Genomic DNA, 26,618 nt, shown 5'->3' on the forward strand with positions numbered 1-26,618 from the left:
GTCTCTATGGTCTCTTACGAGCAGTGCCAATTCCACTAAACTTCCTCTTGTTCCACAAGTTTCTCTTATCCATGCCCTTTCTTCTCCTTCATACGTCAGACATGTGAGGACTGATGTTCAGTGAAAAGTAAGGCAATGTCAAGATAAGCTTTAGCTTGATGAGTGAGTACAGAGATTAGGACCAGAAATTGTTTCACTCTGAAGCTGAATGTACAGAAAGAGCTGTAGATTCCAGTTTGGTAGATAAGCTGTAGCCATATGTCACGGCTGGAAGCCTTATCAGTTCACTATCGCATAAACGTCAAAGAATACCTTTTAAAGATTGTATGAAAACAGACAAGCAGATGATCCACACAGTGTTTTGGAGAAGAAAAAAAACCTGTCAATCTGTTTTTATCATGAACAACTGTCTTTTTCATCGGTCCACTTTATTTAATTTGTTTATGGGAAAAGTTCTTGGATAGCACGACTGGGGTGAGCACAGAATTTTAGGCTCCCTGATTAGTAATTTCTTGTTGGAATGCACCGAATGAGTTGCCCATACATTCCAAACTATGTTTTTTGTACACAAGCCAGTATCTTTCATAATGCCACATGGAGATGTTTTCCAAGAATTAAAACCATAGAGGTGCCTCATAAAGAAGAAAAAACTAAAAACAACTGTTACCCTTATGAATTGTCAGATGCAAATGACTGCCTACACACTGTTCAACATAATAGAGTTGGCAGCAGACTACTTTCAAACCTGCACAAAAAGGCTCCACTATGTTTCATCTTTTTCTTAGCTAAACACACACAAAGTAAAAGCTTGACAGCAGTGCCAAGCTTTTGTTCGTGGTTTAAGTTACTGGTGAAAAAAAGGCAGCAATGACATTCTGCTTTTATCAAACACGCTTTTACAACTTGCCCCTCAGACACTCACACACACACACACACAGTTACACTCTGCCACACACACATCTGACATGTGAACAGAGCGTGGCAATGATTAATCTGCCAGTTAATGGAGAATGATGAAATGCATCAGCTGCCATACATTTAATCGCATTATACTCAGTTATTTTCATATTCTTACTGAGAGATAATGATTGCTTAAGTCTTGCAGAATATGCTTAGACCCCCTCCTAACTTTGCCTTAGCAAGGCATGTCTCATAGTTAATCTAATACGGGACTGGGTTTAATACAATAAGACTATGAGGAGCACTGTTGAAGCATGTTGCTCAGTCATGTCACCTGTCATGTTATTCAGTTGTTTTTGGGTCTGTACCCTTGGAAATCAGATATAAAGAGACGTTGAAAGCTCTTTTGCATTTGCTCATTTATCTAACCTGAATAATATTAGAGAATGTACATGATGAATAATGAAGAACATTATTAGTGTATTATGTCATGTAAATGTTATTTCCTGAATATGATCGATAAGATGAGTCATCCCTGGGATACTGGAATGAATTTTAATGCTCTCAGTGAAAGAGAGCAGCTCTCATTTAGAAATGAAATTATTGTACCATCATGAGTCATTGTGGATGTTGAGAATGTGGGGTGAAATTAAATGGGGAGTAAAACAGAGGGAGAGAAAAAGAGACATATGGTGGTGTCATAGTAACAGAAGGGACTTGGTTGTTCTCTAACATGCGGATGTAAAGAAAACTGCAGAGTCAGCAATGGCCTCCACACACACACACACACACACACACACACACACACAAATGAGCTTCTCACACAATTTGATAAAACGGCTAGCTTCAAACCGTACAAAACATGTACAAAACATGGAGGAGCGTGTTCAGTTGGGCAAAAATATTTCAGATTAATGTTGCATCTTCACTCGACTCAGATATATATATATATAGGCTATATATATATAAAAAGCTTCTTATGGATGAAGATACAGGGAAACAGGGAGTTGGAATTGAATATACTTTATAACATATAGCTCATCTATCATCATGTCTCATGATTTCCAGAAAAGTTGGTATGTTTTTCTAAAAAAGCAACAAAAGCTTATATCTGTAATTTGTTAAATTTGTTAAGCAGTTCAATAGAATCAAGTACAAAGGAAACACCTTTATGTGGTCTTGTATTTAGAATTCAAAATAAATATAAAATTCAATACCAGTGTCAAAACAAAGACAGTAAAGTTTATAGCATAAAAAAGTAACACATTTTTGTAAGATTCTGAAAATTAAGTGGTGACTGCTGAAGGTGTCAAGAAATTAGTCTTTGCAAGCAAGGATGAGTCATTTTGTGCGAAAGCTCAGTTACAAAATAACAAACCGCAAATAACTAGTCTTTCAACCTTTACCATGCACAATAATGTGAAAGGTTTAAGGGAGCATGAGGGATTAAAACCATTGTTGGATGCACGTGACCTTTGCGGCCTCAGGCGGCTCTGCATGAGTGACTGTCATGCTGCTGTGATTATTCTAGCCATATGGGCTCTGAAGTGCCATGGAAAACAATTGTTATTTAATTCTGTCTGCCTCTGCATTCAGAAATTTTACCTAAAACTGTATTACGTAAGTAGGAGGCCATTATTCCACTCTGGGAATAAAATCTGCTGAGTTTTCTGGGCACAGTGGACACATGTTCCATGGTTAGATGAGTCCGCTTTTCAGCTGCTTTTTTACGGAATAATTCGTATAATGTGTGAGGGTATTTATTTAGAGGTGTAAATGGAATTTTGGGAAGACATGAACTATAAAGATAAAGTCTTTTCACAGGAGGTAAGCGCTTATTTAAGCAGGACAGTTCTAAATGTTGTTCTGCATGACTTACAACAGCGAGGCTTCGTAGAGATCATGAAGGGGAGAATCAGACGAAAGCAAGCAGCTGAAATCTTGTTTCCATTAAGAATGGACACAGGTCTCCCTTGCACAACTGCAACAATTAATATCAGTTCCCAAATGATTAGATGTTTAATAAAAAAAAAGGGTAATTTGACACAATAAAGATGCCCTTCTCTCAGCTTTCTTTTTTTTAAGCATCAGATTTTCTATTTGCCTGAGTTCTGACCTGCTGGGACATAGACACTGGCCCTCTTGGGGCTGCAGGATGGGGCTTCAGTGGATCTTGTTCAGGTGCAGCCTGTGGATGCTTGATCAGATTAGAATCTGGAGAAACCTCACCTGTCAGTTGCTTTTTACGTTGGGGCTGTCAAACCACCTGATATTGATTATGAGTAGTCTGACTTTTTAATTCACTCTCTCTAAAGGTTCTCCGTCATGCGTTCATCTTTCTCTCAAACTTAGATTGATTTGTGCCTGATGTGTGAACACAACAATCATTTTCCAAAACATTTGGTGGACAAGAAAATTGTCAGACCAGCTTAGTTGCAGCCTTTACAGCCCTGCCGTTCTCAGGGAGGGAGGAATTATGTGATTGGAACCACTGTCATTGCCAATGGGAAGCCTACCATACAAGTGTCAGTCACACCACAGCCTTCTCAGGCTTGTCAATTTGCCCCAGGCATACCAGCATCAGCAGCTGCCAGACATGTATACCACTTCATATCACCTTTGTCTCTTCTTTGTCTAACACTCTTGAGAAACTTACAAAGTACAAAGTTACAAAGTCAGAATGCATTTTACCTGTGGCATTTTTCCATAGTGATCAGAGTCCTTGTCCCACTTTCATTCTGAGACTTCACTGTCTCAGGGCGTCTGTCCTAGTTTGAGATGGAACACCTGCCTTCCTGTGGCTGTAGAGCTGTGAATACTCACTCACCTGAGAGGAAAAACCAAAACTGTGTATTGGAGTCAAAGCTTTACAATGTTTTGAGAAGCTGCAGTGAGTCTCAGAACCTTCACTATCATAATGTTTAAGATAAAGATTAATCCCACCTCATGGCACAAATGGTTTTTATGTGCAGTGAGGCATGTCCTGCACAAGGCTGAGATAATCCAAACTCACTCAGCCCCTGGAAAATGACATTTCACCAGAATAAAGTGGTTTCTTGTGCCTTGCTCTGGCATGCAAATGGGGTTTATTCTGTCAATTTAGCCAAATTGCATTTACTCAAGCACACAAAGCAACAGTTCACAGATAGCTGATAGTTTTGTGATTTTATGAAAACCTGGCTCATAAGTGGATAAATCCTTCAGTCTAGCCTTTGTTTTCCAGCCTTTAAATGCCTAAATGCCTCCCATCTGTTTTGGGACTGAGACAGCATACTGGTGCACTTCCATTGCACAGAGGGATGCCATCCAGTTTCTCCATTATGGTGAGGGTTTATTGATTTCAAGTGAAACGTGTACCACTGAGGTATTTGGATAAGCCTAACGAAAAGTGAGACCTCGATGAATGATTTAATATAAATTTCAGAATCTTATATACGTATAATTATGAAATTGAACGTAAAAGCTAAGTAGAGTCTTTATGTTTGAGTGATGCATAATTGATGAAACAATCACTCAAGAAATATAACTCATGAATTAAAGTTTAAATCTTAAATTAAAAATGAAATTTTAATGTATCAACAAAGATGATCAAAAATAAATAGATATTGAGTTAAAGTGTCAGCAGTTGAAGTGGTTATACTTTAATTCTGTTACAACCAATCATACAATCAAGAGTTAAGGGTACTTTGATGGCAGTGGATGAGTTTAGACACCACTTCATAAAATATAACATAATGTATTAATTACAGGCAAAGCCATAACCATGACACAATACTTTGACTTCAATCTAAATTAGTATTTAAAAGAAACAACTCGAGCTAGTGTCAAACTATGTGCAAGTGGGTTTGTGTTTGTACAGTATACACAAGAGTACGGGAGGTGTTGCTGTGTTGTCAAAAACAAAGGGGAGATAAAGAATGCATCAAAGGTCCACCTGCAGGGTGGTGGGGAATCTGTGTAGGTGTGAAAAAGTGGAGACAAAGGTTTCTGAAGCTTGGCTGCGACTTTGAACTCACTGAGTCTAACTCCTCAAATTTCCTCTACAGTTTCTGTGTGTTCTCTGACTTACAGTTAACTCCAAACATTCAGTTAACCCGTGTGTCTGTTAGAAAAAGGTACATAAATGAGAATACCAGTGCTAAGTTTATGGAAGTTATAGCTATGTCATCAACTGCAAGTGCAGAGACAGTTGATGAATTCTTAGATAACTTTAACTTGAAAATCTCAAATGTCATGGATACTGTTGCACCTGTTAAAAATAAGATGATCTTGAGCAGAAAGCGAACACCATGGAGGAACACTATGATGATAAAGGCCTTGAAAACAGAATGCAGGAAAGCAGAGCGTAAATGGAGAAAAACTAAACTTCAAATTCACCATGACCTCTACAAACAAAGTCTTTGTAATTTTAACCACGGGTTACTCCGCGCTAGACAGCAACACTTATCTGAAATGATTAATAAGAACATCAACAACACTCGTGCTCTGTTTGCTATGGTTAATAAGCTGACAACCCCCCCAAAACAGATAGTTTCAGAACTCTGTTCCACAGAAAAATGCAATGAATTTGCTTGTTTTTTCAATGAAAAAAATCAAATCTATAAGGCTAAATATCAACATAAATCAGCAAAATAATAAAATGACGCAAACCTTAAAACCACCTAGGAATCAATCAACTATGATGTCAGAATTCAATACAGTTGACCAAAAAACCATGGAAGAAACAGTCCAGCATCTTAAACCATCGACATCCTGTCTTGACACAATGCCATCTGACTTCTTTAAAACTATTGTAAGCTCTTTCCAAACAGATTTGCAGCAAATAATAAACTGCTCACTTCAATCAGGCACATTTCCTAAACCCTTAAAAGTAGCTGCCATCAAGCCACTCCTAAAAAAGACAACATTGGATGCTTCCATTTTAACCAACTACAGACCCATCTCAAATCTTCCTTTTATAGCCAAGATTGTTGAGAAAGTGGTTTTTAATCAACTCAGTAACTTCTTGAACTCCAGTGGACTCCTTGACAAATTTCAGTCCGGCTTCCGACCTCACCACAGTACAGAAACGGCTCTTATTAAAGTGTTAAATGACATAAGGTTGAACACTGACTCAGGCAAGGTGTCAGTTCTGGTATTGTTGGATCTCGGTGCTGCATTTGACACTGTGGATCACAGTATACTGCTGAACAGGTTGGAAACCTGGGCAGGACTCAGCGGGACAGTCCTAGAATGGTTCGGGTCCTACTTGGAGGAGCGGAGTTATTTTGTGACCATTGGAAGTAATCAATCTGATCGAGTGGCTATGACATGTGGAGTTCCTCAGGGGTCAGTTCTTGGACCCCTTCTGTTCACTTTATACATGCTGCCTCTGAGTCAAATTCTGAAGAACTCTACAGTCAACTACCACAGTGTAGCGTTATTGGGCATTTATATATGCATCAAATATAAGGATTTATAAGGCGTTCTCACTGTCTTAATAAATCTTAAACCTCGAATTTAGGGCACCACCTTCCTTTGTTTTAACTTGTTTTAAGTTACAGTCAGGGAGGAAAACTGTTAAAATCTTACGATCCTGGTATGTTAAATTAATAATCAATTTAATAATCAATTAATAATCAGTCTCATATCTCGCTACTTTTGTGAAAGTTCTCGTTTGGTTGGACAGACATTACGTAAAGAAAGCATACGACACAATCTGTGATTATAACATATATATATAGATATATGAACTATTTATTAAAATGATATGACCAAAGACATGAACCTTAAACAAACATGAGATGCATTGAATATGGGTGATTATATAAAACACTTAGTGAATGGAAAATAAAATATGGGGAATGGAGAGATACTGGATGTATTCCAATAGTTTGGGTTGGCTGACTATTTGACGCTAAACACTGACATTTTGGATTAATTTATCATTCTGTGAAAGCCTCGAGACATCCATCAAACCCACTTTAAGGTGAAAACGGGTCGGTCTTACTGTGCTGAAGTTCTGTTTAGTCAGCTCGGAACACGGCAGCGGCCACGCGGGGTCCGAGGGGATTTCTCTTCCGCTCTCTGGGCCTTCCTGGTTGTGGTGGCTGACTTTAGCGGACTTCTCAGTTGCTTCTTTTCACCGGGAAACGGGAACGATGGTGCCGAGGGCTGTGGTTAGATGATCAAATCCTCCGAGTGTCAGAGTTGGTCCGTTGCTTCTCTGATGAAGTGAACTTAAGTTACAGAAGATTAATAAAAGGTTGCTGGAGTTGGCGTCTTGGTAGGAAAAGGTGATGATGGCATGTAACAGCGGAGGTTAGAACGTGCGACGTAAAAAGACAGGGATGACGATGGACGAACAAAAACACGTAAAACGTGTATCTTCAGACTATTTCATTCTGTTTCTTTGTTTGGGTCCTTCTTTCTGTCGTCTTCGGCACCGTTCATCCTCTCGTCTTTCCGCTCTCTCCTGAGACTTTGGGAAACTCCCAAAACTCTGGTGAGCTCTTCTTGTCTTCTCAAGTCATCTCCAACTCTCTCTGAGCAACTGTGATCTGATCCTGTTCTCTGCTCTGCTCTCTGTGTCAAATCTCTCTCTTCTCCTTTTTTTTCTTCAAATCTGAGTCTGGTTTCGCGGGCTCCGGGGTTTGACTCTCGGAGGCGGGGCATGACGTAAGCTTACACTACTCTTTCAGCCAATGATATGCCTGAACTGTGGTGAACGTCTACCTGGGTGTCTGTGTAAGGCGATCAGCATTTATATGGGGATTGCTGGATGAGACAAAGAAACTCTTATTTCTCCATTACTCTGTCCTATAGAACATTTGTTTTGGTGATTCTGAAAACACCACAACTTGTTAAGATATGCAGATTAAAGATATAACATAGACTTGTGATATAAAGACACAACATAACACAACATGATAACGACGATTATGAGTCTCAAAATTCAGATGAATATATGTAAAGTCGTGACATATGAATAGCGAACCACACAATGTTAATTTTCTGTGTTAACAATGGGGATACCAAACAAATACCAAATAGATACTGAAGGGACATCGTTAAAAGTTAAATTGTTGCATATATCTTGTCCGGTTGACTGGGTCTGTGGGGATTTAAATGTTCAACACTACAGACCACTAGGGGGCAATGTTGTTCCGTCGGCGGGTTTGTCTTTTCCCAACAAGATTATTTCTCAGTCAATATTTAAGCCAGAATCGTACAAATTGTCTCTATATGCGTCTTGTGATCTAGCTGGAAACCTGAAAGAACGTGTATATGGTAATCAAACACATTTAATACAGTTTAGGATTCGACTAAAAGTGAGTCTTAGTGAAGTATTCTCAGTTCGTGTGTAGCCATCTGGTCAGTTCTCTGGTGGAAAAGGGTGTTAAGGTGTCAATTTCGATTTATGGTCAAGATAACATATTGAGGTCTCCCACTTTTCCAACAGAAAGATCCTTTGTTCATTTTAGTTTATCCCAATTTTATGGCAAGTGTCTGTTGCTTATTTCCACTCACAAAAGCTTTTAAAGGGCCGAAGGTTGTTGTAAATTAGGCAGTTTCTGTCTCTTTTTCCTTTGTGGAAAGAAAATGAATATCTGTTTTTTATCCACATACGTAAACATCCCCGATAGGAATGTTGGTATCGTCAGAGATTGAAGAACTCTTAATCCACATACTGTGACTGCTGCAACAGCTATGCAGATGACACACAGATATATCTCGCACTGTCTCCAGATGACTGCAGTCCTATAGAGTCATTGTACGACTGCTTAGATCAAGTCAAAAAGTGGATGAACCAAAATTTCCTTCAGTTAAATCAAGAAAAAACTGAGGTCATTGTGTTTGGCAACAAAGAGAAGAGGTTTGCTGTCAGTAAACATATTGAGTCACTGTCTCTACAAACTAAACAACAAGTCCGGAACCTCGGCGTGCTGATAGACTCAGACCTGACCTTCAACAATCATATCAAATCAGTCACCAAATCAGCCTTTTATTAACTTAAGAACATATCCAGAATTAAGGGTTTCATGTCCCAAACAGATCAGGAGAAGCTGATTCATGCTTTCATCTCCAGCAGACTTGACTACTGTAACGGTCTTCTGACTGGACTCCCCCAAAAGAGTCTCAAACAGCTGCAGCTCATTCAGAACGCTGCAGCCCGAGTTTTAACCAGAACTAAGAGATCACATCACATGACCCCAGTTCTCAAGTCTTTTCATTGGCTCCCAGTCAGATACAGAATAGATTTTAAAGTTCTGCTGCTCGTCTACAAATCACGGAATGGTCCAGAATACATGAATGACATGCTAGCAGAGTATAAACCCAGCAGAGCTCTGAGATCTACTGACTGATAGTGGAGCCCAGAGTTCAAACTAGACACGGTGAAGCAGCTTTTAGCTGTTATGCTGCACAAAACTGGAACAAACTACCAGCAGATCTGAAATCAGCCACAACTGTAAAAACTTTTAAATCCAGGTTAAAAACATTTCTCTTTCGGTGTGCTTATGGTTGAGTTTATATTTTTCTTTTTCCCCTCTTCTTTGATTGCTTTAATTTTTATTCTTTTTTTTTTTTCTTTAAATTGCTTGTTTTTATGCTGCTTTATGCTGTTCTTTTAAATGCCTTGTCTTTATGTAAAGCACATTGAGTTGCCTGTGGTATGAAATGCGCTATATAAATAAAGATGCCTTGCCTTGCTTTTCCTTAAACTAAACATGATCTTAAATAAATTGGTGGCGACTAGCAAGACACAAAAAAGGCGTTTCATCTCCACAGATTAGAAAATCTCTTTTCACCAGTGCACAGCACAAGCAGATTTTGGCTGTAACTTCTGACTTAACTGGTGAGAATTGACCTAATACCTAAATCACTTAACTTTCCAAGTCCACGAGTAAAAGTCATGAGACTGAAAAATGGAGGATTGTGGGGAACTGAGGCTCAGGCTACACGAAAATGAAACTAGGGTTTTTTTTTAACCGAGTACGAAAATTATTGCGACCACACAGGAAAGCTTCTGTAAAAATAATAATAATAATAATAATAATTATAATAATAATAATAATATATAAGTTTGATATAGCGCTTTTCCAAATGCTCAAAGACGCTTTACATAAGGAACAAACAGAAAAGCAGAGACAAAAACAAGACATTAAAAACAAAAAGACAAGAGAAAAACACTGTTACAGACTTTAGGAACATTGTGCAGACATCCCAAGTCTCCCGGAACTTCCGGGAGTCTCCCTGATATTGATAGTTAATCACGGATGCCCGCGAGTCGGATAAAATATCCCGGATTTTAGACTATGCGAGGGAGTGTTTTTTTTTTTTTTTTTTCAATACGAGTAAGAGCGTGCAGGCAATACAATAACTCGTGCACCATGCGCGTTTTGACTGCGCAGGCAAGAGAGAGAGAGAGAGGGGTGTGGGGAGAGGTTGCTTGTGAAACCTGTGCGTATCTGTCCAAAGCGATGCTCTGCTCAGGGCGACTGCTTGTCAGAGGGCGCGCTGATTGGTTTAGTCAGCAAAATAAGCCAATAACGTTCGGTGTGGGAGGGCTTCGATTTACTCTCTGACAGTCTGCCAAATGGCAGAGGGTGAATCCTTGAGTAAAAAACGAAAATATAAGACTCATTTTACAGCAGAATATACTAAAGTATATCCATGCCTAGTGAAGGTGAAGAATGATGACACCGTGCGAGGTGCACTGTATGCTGTAGTCACTTCAGTATTGCCCACGGCGGACTTAATGACTGTAAAAACATGTGTAGGTAGGCTAAGTTGAACGCACCATCATCTGCATTTTATTTCTGTAGGTTAAATGCTGTTATAAAATAAAGCAAAACGTATCAAAGACTTATTTAAAGTATCAAACACATTTAGTTACTAAATTGTGAAGGCCTATATCTAACTAGCCAGCTACAGTATCTAACTATCTATATCCAGCCTGTCTAAGCCTTTTAAAAAATCCCTAATTTAATATAGGGCCGGGGGGGGGGGTTCGATAAGCATCTCCCTGAAACGAGTTTTTGGAACTTGGGATGTCTGATTGTGTGTGTGTGTGTGTGTGTGTGTGTGTGTGTGTGTGGGGGGGGGGGGGGGGGGGGGGGGGGCATTTTATCAGGTGTTGTAGGTGATTTTGAACAGGTGGGTTCTTTTGAGCTGGCTTTTGAATGAGGGGAGTGTATCGGAGTTCCGGATGGCGGGGGGCAGGGAGTTCCAAAGGGTAGGGGCAGCGATGGAGAAGGCTCTGTCCCCAAGGGTGCGGTACTTGGTCTTGGTGATGGGAGTGAGGAGGTTTGCATCAGAGGAGCGAAGATATCGAATGGGGGAGTAGGGGTAGAGGAGGTTTGTAAGGTATGGAGGTGCAAGGTTATTGAGGGCTGTGTAGTTGATGAGAAGGATCTTGAAGTTGATTCGCTGTTTTATTGGAAGCCAGTGAAGTTGATGAAGGATGGGAGTAATGTGTTCTCTGTAGGGGGAGTGAGTGAGCAGTCGGGCCGCCGAGTTTTGAACATATTGCAGTTTTTGAAGAGCAGAGGAGGGGAGGCCATACAGGATGCTATTGCAGTAGTCGAGTCTGGAGGTGATGAAGGCATGGACAAGTTTTTCGGCAGCTGAAGGGGAGAGAGTAGGGCGAAGGCGTGCAATGTTGCGGAGGTGGAAGAAGGTTATTTTGGTAACCTGGTTTATGTGGGATTTGAAGGAGAGTGTGGGGTCCATGATGATGCCGAGATTTCTGACCAGGGGGGAGGGAGTGACGGAGTGACCATCAATGCAGAGTGAGAAATGCTGGGAGGTGGGGAGGGTGGATTTTGGGCCAAAAATGATAATTTCAGTTTTATTGCTGTTGAGTTTGAGGAAGTTGTGATTCATCCAGGCTTTGATGTCAGTTAGGCAATTGGTGAGGGTGGAGAGAATGGCAGGAGTAATGGCAGTGGTGGTGATGTATAGTTGGGTATCGTAGGCGTAACAGTGGAAGTGAAGACCATGGTGGCGGATGATGTGACCTAGTGGGAGCATCCACTAGTGCACTGATGCCATGGTAACGGCCCGCGGGCCGGAACCGGCCCGAATGGACATCACAACCGGCCCGGTTACATCAGTGGATGAGAAGTTTTTTTTTTTTTTTTTAACTAAATAATACTATTATCAACAAATTTAAATCTACTTTTGTTTTTTGATCCTTAATGGTTTTAAGTATAATATTCATTCAATTAATTTCCACGTAATCCAACAGTTTGTCTCTCGCTCGTGCCGGTCTCAGTCCCTTGGACAGTACACGCGCTGCAACAGACACCGGCAGCGCGTGCACTGTCCAAGGTACTAACTGACGAGTCGCGCGACATCAGTCAGGAAGGATGTTGTCTAAAAAGCGGAAGGTTGACTCTGAATGTAGAATCTTTCAGGAGAGATGGAAAGAAAAGTATTTCTTTTGGGAAGTGAGGGGCAAACCAGTGTGTTTAATTTGTTCGCAACAAGTGGCTGTGCCAAAGGAGTACAACATCAGACGACATTACGAGACCCATCAGGAGAAGTACAACGACTACACAGGGCAACGTAGGACACAAAAGCTAAACGAGCTAGCCTCATCCCTTCAAAAACAGCAAGCGGCTTTCTCGAAATGCCGAGAGACATATGAAGGTTCGTTTTAATTGTATATCTTCTCAAATTCTTATTTTTACGTTAACTGCAGCTGTTTTCGAATGGGGATTTCTGTCTCGGCGCGCCTCCGTTAAGTTCTGATGGCGTTGCCCCTGGCAACCAATAGCGTCTCCTGCCAACATGGCCGACCGTGACTCCTCATTCTCAATACTAACTTAACATTTTATTTCATGTTTAGGGGCAGTGAAGGCGAGCTATGTCATCGCATGGGAGATAGCCAAAGCTTCCAAGCCTTTCTCTGAGGGCGAATTCGTGAGGACGTGCATGATAAAGGCAGCCGAGCTAGTGTGTCCAGAAAATCGACAAGCTCTCGCGAACATCAGCTTATCCCGACCTACAGTGACCGAGAGAGTGGAAGAGCTCTCCAGCGACTTGCATAGCCAACTTAAAGAAAAGATTAAATCCTTCGTCGCGTTCTCCATTGCTCTTGACGAGAGCACTGATGTGACTGATACGGCTCAGTTGGCGATATTTATTCGCGGAGTGGATGCTGCCTTGAATGTCACGGAGGAGTTTGTTTCCGTGGTACCCATGACAGACACGACTACAGCTAACGACGTGTTTGTTAGCCTTGTCGGGGCCCTTGACAATCTGGAGGTGGACTGGAGTCGCGCTGTCAGTGTGGCTACGGATGGTGCACCTTCCATGGTAGGAAGAAAGGCCGGAGTGGTCGTCAAGTTGAGAGAAAAGGTACGAGAGGCTAACCCAGACCAGGTATTCTGGAACTTTCACTAAATTTTACACCAAAAGGGCGTTGTGCAGCAAAAGTCTGAAAATGGAGCATGTTATGAGTGTTGTTTTTGCCACTGTCACTTTTATCAGAGCCAGAGGGCTTAACCATCGGCAATTCGATGCATTTTTATTTGAAAATGACATTCATCACGGCCTTCCCTATCACACCGATGTGCGCTGGTTGAGCCGAGGCGCAGTGCTCAAAAGGTTCTACAAATTGCGCAACGAGATAGCCGAGTTTATGCAGGCTAAAGGCAAGCCTGTGGAGGAATTGGACGACCCCGAATGGACCAGAGACCTAGCCTTTTTAGTGGACATTACCGAACACTTAAACGTCTTGAATGTTACTATGCAAGGTCGCAACAAACTTGTTACCGAGTATTACGACAGTGTCCGTGCGTTTCAAATTAAACTATCGTTATGGAAGGCACAGCTCAGCCAGCGCAATGCAGCCCACTTCCCCTGTTTGAAATCTCTGCATGTCAACCATCAGAGCATGGACAAGTATGCAAGCTTGCTCTCCGGCCTCATGGGCGAGTTTTCCAATCGATTCACGGTTTTCACTGAACTGGAAAAGGACTTTTCGCTTTTTCGCTCTCCTTTCACGACGGATGCTTCCGAGGTCCCAGAGGGGATGCAAATGGAACTGATAGACTTGCAATGCTGCGCGCGGTTGAAAGATACATACGCATCTGTTGGAATTGAATCATTCTACCAGTCGTTGCCACCCGAGTACCCAATTATCACTGCCTTTGCAGGTAAAATACTCTGTATGTTTGGCACAACATACTTATGTGAGCAGGCATTTTCAGTTATGAATATTAATAAATCGAAAGTGCGCAATCGCCTGACAGATGCGCATCTCAATGATGTCGTGAAAATAGCCACGGCCCAGAGCCTGTCCCCCAATGTGGACAAGCTGGTGAAAACTAAAAGGCTTCTGGCTTCGACATGTAAAATGTAGCTGGCTTATCTCCTCATGTTTCATAGTGCAAGGAAGTAATGATGGGAATAAAGGAGATAGGTATGTGAAAATGTTTGTGGGAGTTGATTGTTAATGTTAAATTTTAAATGTGCTATCAGTTGTTTGTTGTAATGTTAGGTATTTTTTTATTATTAATTTCTACTGAATATTTAGTCACTTGGCCTGTTGGAGTAGGCCTACTTAACCTTAATACATTGTTTTGACTTCTTTAGGCCTATTTAGCCTGGGCATCTTTTTAATTGGCCTAATTAGGCCTGTGCATCGAGATTATTTTATGTGCAACTTGTCAATAAATCTGATCAAAGTAATTTACAGTTTACTTGTGTTATTTATGTGACCTAGTCCATTTTGTTGTTTTTAAAATATTTTAAATGTAAGTTACTGGCATGCAGAGGTTGATGTTACACAGTTATAGAGGGTAAATTGCTTTTGGCTGCCATATAATTGTATGCTTCATCGTGAGGGTATTGTATTGCAATTAATTTTTAATGTATAGCAGGCCTTCATAAATTATATCAAATAGCACGTCTATTTGTTTAGTGTTTGGTCTTGCCAGGCCAAAAGTGTACCGGTAATTTGGCCCCCCGAGGTCCCACTTGAAAACAATCTGGCCCCCTGACCGATTTCACCCTGGCATCCCTGCACTAGTGGGACCTAGTGGGAGAAATATCAGGTCCTCATGGCAACGTCACGCTTGCTGAAAACGATGCAGTACACACGCCACACCTCAATGTGCGCTGTAAGCCACCCCCACCGGTTACACCAGAACAATAGAAGAAGCAATGCGCATGCGTGTACGCCCCTACTTCTACCAGCGTGTGTTCATGTGGCTGTGACGCAGATGTAAACAAATCCGTTCTGGCTGTGACAATGGCAACGCGAACGGCGGCGTTCCTAGATCTTCCCACTCTGGAACCCATTCTCCAAAAATATCGTTTTGGGGTACCCAGAACGCCGGCTCCATATGGCCGCGATAGCCAAACGATAAGCAAAAATATCGGTTATAGTGAAAAACGTTTCCATGTAACCAGGCCCTGAGATCATGTTAAGCCTTTGGCCCCTGCATTGGCAACTGATAACATTCCCCCATTGTGTTAATGTTGGCACGGTTACTGCTTAGGTCCTCATGTTAATTTTCTCAGAGCCGACCAACCACCAAGAAGACAAGACACAAAATAATCAAAACCGTGTTGAAAAAACAGGGAAGAAAACATGTTCTCCAGGGAGAACACATGTTCCAAACAATATTGTAACTTGGTCTGAGCAAATTCAAGTATCAGACCAAGTGTTCACTTTCCCTAATGAATTTAACATTTTGCTGGATAAGAATAAATCATTTCTAGTTATGGTTATTCAATTCAAAACTGCAATACAATTAATTAATCAATTACTAGTAATTACTACAACTTACTCTTAACAATTTAAAACATGCTGGTAAAGGGTTCCAAAAATACACCTTTCTAATATCAGATAACCCAATTAGATAGTCTATGGTATAGTATAACATCTTTATTGAATAAGAATTTGAAATATATTTAAATATTATACACCTTTTATGGATAACTATCAGTTATTTAATGAAACAGTCACTCAAAAAGATCAGATATCACAGCAAAGCATACATGAGGAGAAATACGCAAAACATAGTTTCAGTCTCTAATCTAGATTGTAAGCACTTAAAGAAGCATTAGATAATACATATATTGTAAAAAAATCAGACCATGGCTTTAAAGTGCAGCAAACTGGTTAGATTAAATTTTTTTCAAAATAATACACATTTTCTGAATTCACTCTAGATATGACCCTTATGGCATGAGAAAGCATGATATTTTCCCTAAAACTTATTAAAAATTTGAGGAGCAGGAAAAAAAAAAAAAGGCTTTTCACATTCTGGAATCACCAAATTTATCATGCAGACTCAACACAGGCGATCACCCATGTACCTCAGTTCCAACAATGAATATAACAACTGCACTAATAATTTATAGATGAGGAGCTCATTACCTTACGTAGGTTAACCTTATAAATTGAAATAAAAATATAATAAGCCTGAGGGAAAAGCCAAATAAGGAATAATAAAATCCAGGTAGTTATGTTTCCATCAAAGAGATCAAAAAGGTACGTAGAATGGAGTGTTTGCATTTGAAAAATTGCTGATTTGGTTCTTTAGAGATTCCAGTTCTTTTTTGATTGTATCGAGTGGATGTCAACACAAGAACAATGCATTATTCCTGTCGCAGAAAAGGGCATATATCTAAAACACACAGTAATGTGTAATAAACACAAAATGCGGTATACAAATCCAATAAAACTAGACAGAATGTGTGTAGTTACTGGAGCGACAAAGTATAGTATAGTTTCCATCCAAACTGTTTTCCACTGTCTGATTTTACAAAGCACACCTCACATCTGAGCATGCTGCATGTAGCAGTCACAGTGCCGTGTGGATTAAGAGTTTTTCAAACTTTGACAAAACCAACATTCCTGTGGGGGATGTTTACGTATGTGGATATAAACCAGATCTTCATTTTCTTTCCACAAAGGAAAAAGAGACAGAAACTGCCTAATTTACGTTAACCTTCTACCCTTTTGAGAGTTTTTGGGGAGTCGAACTCGCAACAGACGCTCTCCATAAATTGGGATAAACTCGAATGAACAAAGAACCTTTCTGTTGGAAATGTTGGAGACCTCAATATCTTATCTTCACCATAAATCGCGGTTGGCATTTTAACGCCCTCTCCCACCAGAGAAAGAGACCAGATGGCTACCCACGAACTGAGAAGACTTCACTAAGACTCACTTTTAGTCGAATCTTAAAACTATATTAAATGTGTTTGATAACCGTATACAATTTCTTTCAGGTTTCCAGCTTGATCACAAGACGCATATAGAGACAATTTGTACGATTCTGGCTTAAATATTGACAAAGAACTGATCTTGGTTGAAAATGCCCAACCTGCCTGATGGAACCACATTGCCCCCTAGTGGTCTGCAGTGTTGATTAGTTGAACATTTAAAGTGATACTCCGGAGTAAATTCAACCTGGGGTCATATGAACGGTGATATCCAGCCAAGTAGCCCACCCGCAGTTTTTTCGATATTGGCTGAACATCAGCTGAGTTACTGAGTTATCCCGAATAGCTTCATACAAGGGTTAATGGATCCAGGTCCGTATCTCCAAAATTACCACACTAAAATCACATGCCATGACACCAAACTTCTACAGTAGTACAAATACGGTCTGTACTCACAAAGCGATGCATTTGGAAGTTTGAAAATAGTCCAGGAGTTTATTATTATCAACACAAGCCTGATAGCTTCTCTGCAGCTAAAGCTACGTCGACGTCACTCCAAGGCGCCGGGAGCTTCAAAGTAAGATGAGGGTTGATCTACTACTGTAGACAACAAAGTATATGCTATATTCTACATGTTTTTTTATGAATTTTTGTGTTGTAGAGTTGTGAAATTATTTTATCAATGGAGAAATTGAGCAGCCTTGCTTTGTTGTCTACAGTAGTAGATCAACCCTCATCTTACTTTGAAGCTCCCGGCGCCTTGGAGTGACGTCGACGTAGCTTTAGCTGCAGAGAAGCTATCAGGCTTGTGTTGATAATAATAAACTCCTGGACTATTTTCAAACTTCCAAATGCATCGCTTTGTGAGTACAGACCATATTTGTACTACTGTAGAAGTTTGGTGTCATGGCATGTGATTTTAGTGTGGTAATTTTGGAGATACGGACCTGGATCCATTAACCCTTGTACGAAGCTATTCGGGATAACTCAGTAACTCAGCTGATGTTCAGCCAAGATCGAAAAAACTGCGGGTGGGCTACTTGGCTGGATATCACCGTTCAAATGACCCCAGGTTGAATTTACTCCGGAGTATCACTTTAAATCCCAGAGGACTCAGTAAAATGGACAAGATATATGCAACTTTTAACTTTTAACGATGTCCCTTCGGTATCTATTTGGTATTTGTTTGGTATCCCCATTGTTAACACAGAAAATTAACATTGTGTGGTTCACTATTCATATGTCACGATTTCATAGATATTCATCTGAATTTTGAAAGTCATAATCATCAATTACGTTGTGTGTTATTTTGATGTCTTTATATTGCAAGTCTATGTTATATCTTTAATCTGCATATTTTAACAAGATGTGGTGTTTTCAGAATCACCGAGACAAATGTTCTATGAGACAGAGTAATGGAGAAATAAGAGTTTCTTTGTCTCATCCAGAAATCCCCATATAGCGCAGATCATCTTACAGACACCCAGGCAGACATTCACTACAGTTCAGGCATATCATTGGCTGAAAGAGTAGTGTAAGCTTACGTCACGCTCCGCCTCCGAGAGTCAAAACCCGGAGCCCGCGAAAAACACATCCCTCTTGCTTCTAGTTTTTGTTCCAGAAGAGTTCCAACCCAGAGTTTCAGAAGGAGATTTGAGCAGAGAACAGCTGCTCAGAGAGTTTTGGAGATGGTTTAAGCAGAAGAGAAGAGCTCACCAGAGTTTGGGAGTTTTCCCATAATCTCAGGAGAGAGCGGAAAGACAGAGGATGAGCGATGCAGAGGACGACCGGAGGAAGCCCTCCAGAACCCAGTGAGACCCCGGAGACGAGAAAGAAAGACCCGAACAAAGATAAGAACAGGATGAAGTTTTCCTACCCAGAAAGCCAACTCCATGCAACCTTTTATTAATCTTCTGTGAACTTAAGTTCACTTCATCAGAGAAGCAACGGACCAACTGACACTCAGAAGATTTGATCATCTAACCACAGCCCTCGGCACCATCGTTCCCGTTTCCCAGTGAAAAGAAGCAACTGAGAAGTCCGCTAAAGTCAGCCACCACAACCAGGAAGGCCCAGAGAGCGGAAGAGAAATCCCCTCGGACCCCGCGTGGCCGCTGCCGTGTTCCGAGCTGACTTAGCAGAACTTCAGCACAGTAAGACCGACCCGTTTTCACCTTAAAGTGGGTTTGATGGATGTCTCGAGGCTTTCACAGAATGATAAATTAATCCGAAATGTTAGTATTTAGCGTCAAATAGTCAGCCAACCTAAACTATTTGAATACATCCAGTATCTCCCCATTCCCCATATTTTATTTTCCATTCACTAAGTGTCTTATATAATCACCCATATTCAATGCATCTCCTGTTTGTTTTAAAGGTTCATGTTTTGGTCATATCATTTTAATAAATAGTTCATATATCTATATATATGTTATAATCACAGATTGTGTCGTATGCTTTCTTTACGTAATGTCTGTCCAACCAAACGAGAACTTCACGAAAGTAGCGAGATATGAGACTGATTATTAATTGATTATTAATTGATTATTAACTGATTATTAATTTAACATACCAGGATCGTAATATTTCAACAGTTTTCCTACCTGACTGTCACTTAAAGTAAATTATAGGTAGGTGGTGCCCTTAATTCGAGGTTTAAGATAAATCCTTATATTTGATATATATAATTGCCCCCGAGAACGCTAGATGCATATAACTCTCTCATTATCTTAATGGGGATGACCTTGTGTCACACTGTATGAACAAGCAGTGTTTCCTTTGCAGTTGTAATGAAATTTATTCATTCACAGCCAAAGGTTCTCAGCTCACAGGAGTCAAAGAACAATGACTATTTTCTATTTCCAACAGTCCCTTGGGGAAAAATCCATTGCAGAGAAGACATACTTGGTAATATCTTTGCTGCAGTGAAACCAAAGATGTTCGAGTTAGAGGATGCGACTAATGTTTTTTGTTGTTGTTTTGAACAAAATAACATGCTCTGTCATCCTTGACAGTTGTGTATGATTTTATAGTTTCTATTAGTCTCCCCTACAAGTTCAGGATGCAACGTATTCCGTCTCATTCTCGGGGAGGAGAAAAAAAAAAAAAAAATATATATATATATATATATATATATATATATATGTTATATATATGGTATGACTCCAAGCATTTCAGATGGTTTTAAGGTTTTAACAAAAAAGTCTTCTTAACTACAAATATACCAGTTGTAATGAAATAATAGTTACAGCAATGATACAATTAATAATACTGGTTTACTGAAGACACTGATCATATGAAATGACCAAATGCAATTTACCAGTGTTTAAAGGATACAGCCCTAAACAAATACAGAGTAAAATACATTGTTTCTAAATCACAACAGAGTCTCTTTTGGAAAAGGAAAGTTTTTTTTAATATTTATCCCCATTTCAAAACATAGTTATTTTATAGTTTTATATCTCAGTGGAACATGGCACTGACATATAGTGTATTCCAGGGGTGGCCAACCGGTCAGAGACTAAGAGCTGCATTTTTTACTGTGTTACCACAAAGAGCTAGCCTGGCTGACGCGTCCACATCTCGATGAGTTGGTGGTCTGGGAACTAGGTGTGCATTTTCTCGTATTTAAGGCGTGGTTTACCTAGAGCCGTTTATTGGGCGCTACGAATGTCTATCAAATGGCGTCTGGTTCTTCCCATGCTTCTTTGCGCGCGATTCATAGCCAATTGTATCACTTATACCAGATGACGTATGTAGAGCGACAGAAATTTGACGAGGCAATGAAATCTTTCAACGCCAAACGTTGCTCTTTTTTAAAAGTAAACTTGCGTTCTAAGCTACTTAAAACACTTTCTAAGGCTGCATGGAACGGTAACGTTGTGTCCGCTGCCATGTTGGATTAACACTCTACAAGCTTCGGTGTCGCGCATAGACGTCGTCATCGTGTTTCTGTCTGGGAGAACATGCAAACTCCACACAGAAAGGCCCCAGCCGGTAGTTGAACCTGGATCCCTCTTGCTGTGAGGTGATGGTGCTAACAACCACACCACCGTGCAGCCTAGTATAAAAATCGTTTTTTCATTCATTTCAACTAGAAAATAACTGCACATCTGGAAACAGCTTTAAAAAGTCTCTACACACTGCAAGGTATTGATTGTGGAGTTTAGGCTTTAAAAAACACTAGGTTAAGCTATGATTAGGATAACAGCATAGTTTGATTTAAACGGATGCTCATCATGACACAAAACCTGGTGAAGTCAAAATGAATTGACCACTACAAAAACATTAAAAGCTGTGGTGACACTCACATTTTTTTCTATTTTTCATTCAATTAATTTCTAATGTTGCAACCTGTTGATTCCAAATCTAATGGAGGTCCATTGACCAGACCAGATATATTGCAACACTGAATCAACTACATCCCTGTTATTAAAGTTATCATTTTTCTCCTGACAGGTTAAAAGGAAGGATGAGGCTAATGACCTGTGGTCATTTAGATGTTAGTATATTAGCATTTTAGAATACATTTTGAATAGGGGGACTTTACTGTTCCTGTGACTATGGTCACCAATTTTAAATGTAGACTGAGCCAGCACATTAATCAAGTGAATAGCAATCTTAATTGGAAGCACTTAGTAAGTGCCCTTTATTAGGAATTAATGGACACAGTGCAGAGCTAGGTCGTCACCCACACTATGGCATTAATAGGTAGTAATAAGAGAGTGAACATTTATAACACAGATCAGATTAAGGTTAGGAAATCAAATTATCAGTAAACGTTTGAAATATTTGAACATTTAATAAAATTTTGAACATACTGTTCAGAGAGAGAAGAAATAAAGATACTGAGTGAACAGTCATTTACAGTGCCAAACGATAAAGTTAGCAGAGGACTGAAGGAAATGAGGGATTTAGTTTGACTTGATGAAGGCTTAGGCAGAAGGGTGCAAAAAGTAATAAAGGAAACCTGCATGAAGCATGTGAAAGTTAGAAAAGTCAAGAATACACACAATATAATGAAAACAGCGAGTGGTGATTTGATTCTCAAAAAACGTTTACATAAGACACAGAAAACAAACTGACATTGCCCTCTTAATGTTTGTAAAATTTATACACAGACACACATAGACAAATTGTTCACTTCAGAGGACATCACATTGACATTAATTTCTTGGGGGTTTAACCAAATCCTCAGGATATCTACTAAATGCCGAGCCCTGGGCGAAGAAGTCAGTATATTTTCACCCCAGAATTGAGTGATATAATGAGAACTTCCTTTTTCCTTCCTAAATGAATGTGGAGTTCCCACAATATGACTGTATGCACAAATGTATTGTATGCCCCCCACAAAATTAGGTCTACAAGTAAACATACACACATCTGTTAGTCTTCAAGAGCCTCTATTTTGAGATGTTCCAGAGGCTTAAATGTTTAATCCAGTTAAATGTGTGCTTCTCAGATTATTGAATCCACCGTGAGGAATGTCAGCTGAGTGTACAAGGTCAGCAAAGTGTAAAATGTAATTATCAGTCATAGAGTATCACGTTTTCTACTCAAAGGAAAGAACCACTCTCAGTGTTTGATTTCTTTAATTGTCCCTGAATTCCTCTGGTTTTACCACAGCTCAGACTGACCCGCCTCAGCTCATAACATGCAACTTCAACGCTGTAAGTCTTTAACTTCCAAGTCCGAGCCGAGCCTCGAGTCTTTTATTTTTTGTTGAGTCAAGTCACAAGTCATCAATACAGAGACTCAAGTCGACTCGAGTCCAAGTCACAGTGACTTGAGTCCCCATCTCTGGTCACTTTCTACAAGCAGTGGTAATGGCTCCTCCACATTTGCCCCACCCCCATCTTAATTGCACTTTAGTTTCACATACGATCACACTGCACTACACTCAACACACCCAGACACACCCATCATCAGGGAGCAGGAATGGTGAGTCCTACACCCGTTTCCTGGGGGCTGGGCCTGTGGGCAGGGGGACCAGGAGGAGGAACTGACTGTCTAGCTCTGGGTCTGGGCTTGCTGCTTCGGTGCCAGCGTGTCCGCTGTGCTGTGCTGTGGGCGAGGGGAGGGGCTCATACTTTGAATTTGGTTGTGGCCGACGCTGCTAAGGCATCCACTGATGCCATGAGTTACTTTGGCAATCATACACAAGCCTTTTCCCTGTTTTCAGCCTCCGCACAGAGATGGGCCATACTGAAAAATCATGTGACCATCACTTTGAAGATGTGGACTGAAACAAGGTGGGAAAGTAAAGCCCCTCAGGTATCAGGCAGCTGCTGTGAGAGAGGCACTGATTGAGGTGAGAGATCACACTAAAAACCCCGTCATAAAGGTTGAGGCCCAGTCCTTCTCAGAAGAAGTGGGATCTAACCGCTTTAGTCTTTGTATAGTGCTGAAGTATGACATCTTAAGCCTAACACACCATGTGAGCAAGCTGATGCAGTCTCCCAGCATGCAACTGGATGTAGCAGTCAATCTTCTCAAAAGGATAGAGAAATATCTTCAGAACTACAGGCCAGCAGGCTTTGTGACTGCACAAATGTCTTTTGCTGACATTTGTGCAGTCACAAAGCCTGAATGTTGAGGCTGTTCTGCAACATTAGAGGCTAAGGTCCACAAAGTGTCACAGGAAGATCCTTTATGCCCTGAAGAAGCTGGAGGTGGCATTTTTCAATGTCGTTGTTGATGTAATGTCATCCATTAATGAAAGATTTTTCACATTGGAAAATGTGAGAAGTTTGGAGTGCTCTCAGAATTCTCAAATCTCTCACATGAAGAGCTGACAGAACAATGTGAGGCTCTCATGCTACATTGCACTTTGAAGGACACTCAGAGCACAGAGCTTGTGCAACTCCTGACATTCATACATGAAAAGAAATATTTCCTAATTTGTGGTTTGCTCTCAGAATGAGTCTGACCCTGAAGAACAAACCTGAGCTCTTTATGTCGTTGTATGGTTTCTTTTTGTTTTGGTCCTTGTCTGTACTTAATATTAATCTGTTTTGAATAGATTTTTCAGGTTTTGCTTTTTTGTTTGTTTTTGTTTTTTTTAACTCTTTCCTTTCACTGTGTTGTACGGTTGTTTGTTTGCTTGTTCACCGCATCCTGTGTATTATAAGGCGCTTTCATGCTTCTGTACAAAGCTTTTCGTGCATAAAATGTCAAAAAGCAATAAAGATATGTTTAAAAAAAAAAAAGAATGGGTCTGACCCTTCCAGTAAGTGTAGCTGAGGCAGAAAGGAGTTTTTCAAAGCTGAAGCTAATTAAAACTTACCTGCGATCTGCCATGTCACGAGAACGTCTGACTGGGGGGGCGCAGAGGGGTTTGGTCGCCCAGGGTGCACAACAGGGCCGCTGGCTAGTCTATCGGGCCGGCTGCTGCATGGCCCTTAGGGGCCTCTGACTGTGTTTGTGTATCTGTGTGAGTGTGAGTGTGTGTCTTCCACCATTATTAACCACAATTCATGTAAACCCTTTGCCATATATTTTGCATGCACATGCAGGCACACATACATGCATGCACATCCACTGATTCACTCGCATGCTCTCTTTACAGTTCCCATGTCATTCTGTGGCTTTAATAATATTGTAGCGTTCCTGTACCCAGGCTCCGCCCTCGCAGTGACGCAACACCTTCGGCTCTGCTACACTTACTCAGGCCAACTGCTCATTCAGGTGGATTCGAGTTCCCGAAAAAATGGGAACTCCACCCACTTTGTCGGGAAGCAATCAACTTTGAGCAGCGCCAACCAAGGCGGGTTCAAGGTAGTGACGTGGTTGAACTGCCACTCAACCCATGGATTGTACACGGAAGCGCTTCATTCAATATCAACACGGAGCAGCATCAAGCTTTTGACACTGCTGTAGATGCTGTAATGAAAGTGTTCGACGGGAGATTCTCGTTAAAAATCGAGCAAAGAACAGCCCTTGAATCGTTTCTTGACAGGAAAGACGTTTTCGCCTGGCTTGCTCCCTACTGGCTTTGGTAAGAGTTTAATCTACCAGTTAGCCCCGCTGGTAGCTAAATCATACGTCAGAGGAAAGAGTGGTGTGATTGGCTTAAGCTTAGGCACAGCCTTTTCTGGCCTCAACCAGTAGCAACCCGAGGGAGGCGGGTTGACCAGGCCATTTCGAATCGTATTCGTTATGGTCTTGGTCAGACCAGAATCTCGAAGAGATTTGAAAGTCTATGTTAATCAGGCTAGCGTTCCTGCATCTATGTTTAGTTATAAATGTGTTAATGTTGAGAATGTTCTGTAGTTCATCTCTGTGTGGGTTATATTCAGTGTTGGACAAAGTACTCAACTCCAGTACTTGAGTCAAATATTTGATGCTCATGGTCAAATCTTGCTCAACTACGAGTAAAAGTTGCTTGGTCAAAATTCTACTCAAGTTAAGGTACTCACTTTTAAAAATACTTAAGTATTCAAAAGTACTTTTTCTAATATCAGTACATTCATACTCTTTTGCTTTCTGAATGCTTTTACAGAACCATGTAACTCTGAAACCACCTGAGGATGTACTGACATGTAGACTTTTTGTACCACTCTGCTGCAAAAAGTCTGCACCACCTGTAAAAACTTAAGCATAAAAATGCAATAAAGAATAAGAAGGAAATCTATTTTCATTAAAAAATATATTTAAAACATCCCCACCCAAAAAAAAGGAGAGCTTTTTTTTTTTCTCCCCACACATTCACTATGGAGTAGAAGTTTACTGTTGAGTCCGTCACCGCGAACTACAACTCTGCTTTGATGAAGATCTTCAGTTCACAAAACACTCTCAGCTGAAAACAGCCTTGCAGCCAAATACAGTTTTCTGCTGAGACTCCAGATCTTTTTACACCACTCTGGTGTGGCCAATTGCATTTTGGGAAAGAAAAACAGCAACAGCAGATTACAAAGCCTAAAAGGCACGAGTAACGACAGCTTCCTAGAAATGTAGTGGCGTCGAAAGTACAATATTTGTCTTTGAAATGTAGTGGAGGCAAAGTCACAAGTTTCCAAAAAAACAAATACTCAAGTGAAGTGCAGATACTCAAGTAAATGTACTCCTTTACTGTCCACCACTGGTTATATTGAATGCATTTAGGGCTGAGGTGGGCGTGTGAGTGGATGAGAGAGACTGACTGCTGTTGTTGTTTTGATGGTTGCTGTTTGTTTTATCGTGGTTACGGCCGACAGTAACCAGTTCTGTTTAATAAATCAGTTGTTCGCTGATATTCGCTGTTCGGTCCACCCTTTTAACACATCCATCTGGATGTTACAATAATCAATGACCATAGTTGCCGTTTGCTCCACAGATGCAACAGCTGGTTGTCTGTTTTATGGTTCTATCTGCTTTCTTTTCTCCTCACTTTCCTTCTTTCACACTCCCCTTCAATTAAATTTTTATTTAAATATCTATATATCTAAATAAATGCTTTTTTAAAAAAAAAACTACAACGGTGCTGCAAACTATGATGAGAACACTGGCTCTGTGGGCTTCGACTTTGCTGATGCCTCTGAGTGCAGCAAAAGAAAAAAAAAGAAGAAATCCTC

At 40.5% G+C, this 26,618-nt stretch overlaps 1 protein-coding gene across 1 annotated transcript; it reads left to right on the top strand.

Annotated features, from left to right (window-relative positions):
- The first annotated feature begins 11,932 nt into the window (after positions 1–11,932).
- LOC142390138 (general transcription factor II-I repeat domain-containing protein 2-like) lies at positions 11,933–14,251 on the top strand. Its single transcript, XM_075475507.1, has 6 exons — positions 11,933–12,006; positions 12,131–12,213; positions 12,373–12,450; positions 12,734–13,232; positions 13,378–14,045; positions 14,142–14,251. The coding sequence occupies exons 1-6, from the start codon at positions 11,933–11,935 to the stop codon at positions 14,249–14,251; spliced, it is 1,512 nt and encodes a 503-aa protein (XP_075331622.1).
- Positions 14,252–26,618: the final 12,367 nt, after the last annotated feature.

Source organism: Odontesthes bonariensis, chromosome 10 (genome assembly GCF_027942865.1).
Source record: "Odontesthes bonariensis isolate fOdoBon6 chromosome 10, fOdoBon6.hap1, whole genome shotgun sequence".
Classification (NCBI taxonomy): Eukaryota; Metazoa; Chordata; class Actinopteri; order Atheriniformes; family Atherinopsidae; genus Odontesthes; species Odontesthes bonariensis.

Coding starts and splice junctions, on each gene's coding strand:
- LOC142390138 (XM_075475507.1), top strand. CDS start 11,933: ATGGTAACGGCCCGCGGGCCGGAACCGGCCCGAATGGACATCACAACC. Junction 12,007..12,130: donor GTTACATCAGTGGATGAGAA/GTTTTTTTTTTT, acceptor GTAATCCAACAG/TTTGTCTCTCGCTCGTGCCG. Junction 14,046..14,141: donor AATTATCACTGCCTTTGCAG/GTAAAATACTCT, acceptor ATCGCCTGACAG/ATGCGCATCTCAATGATGTC.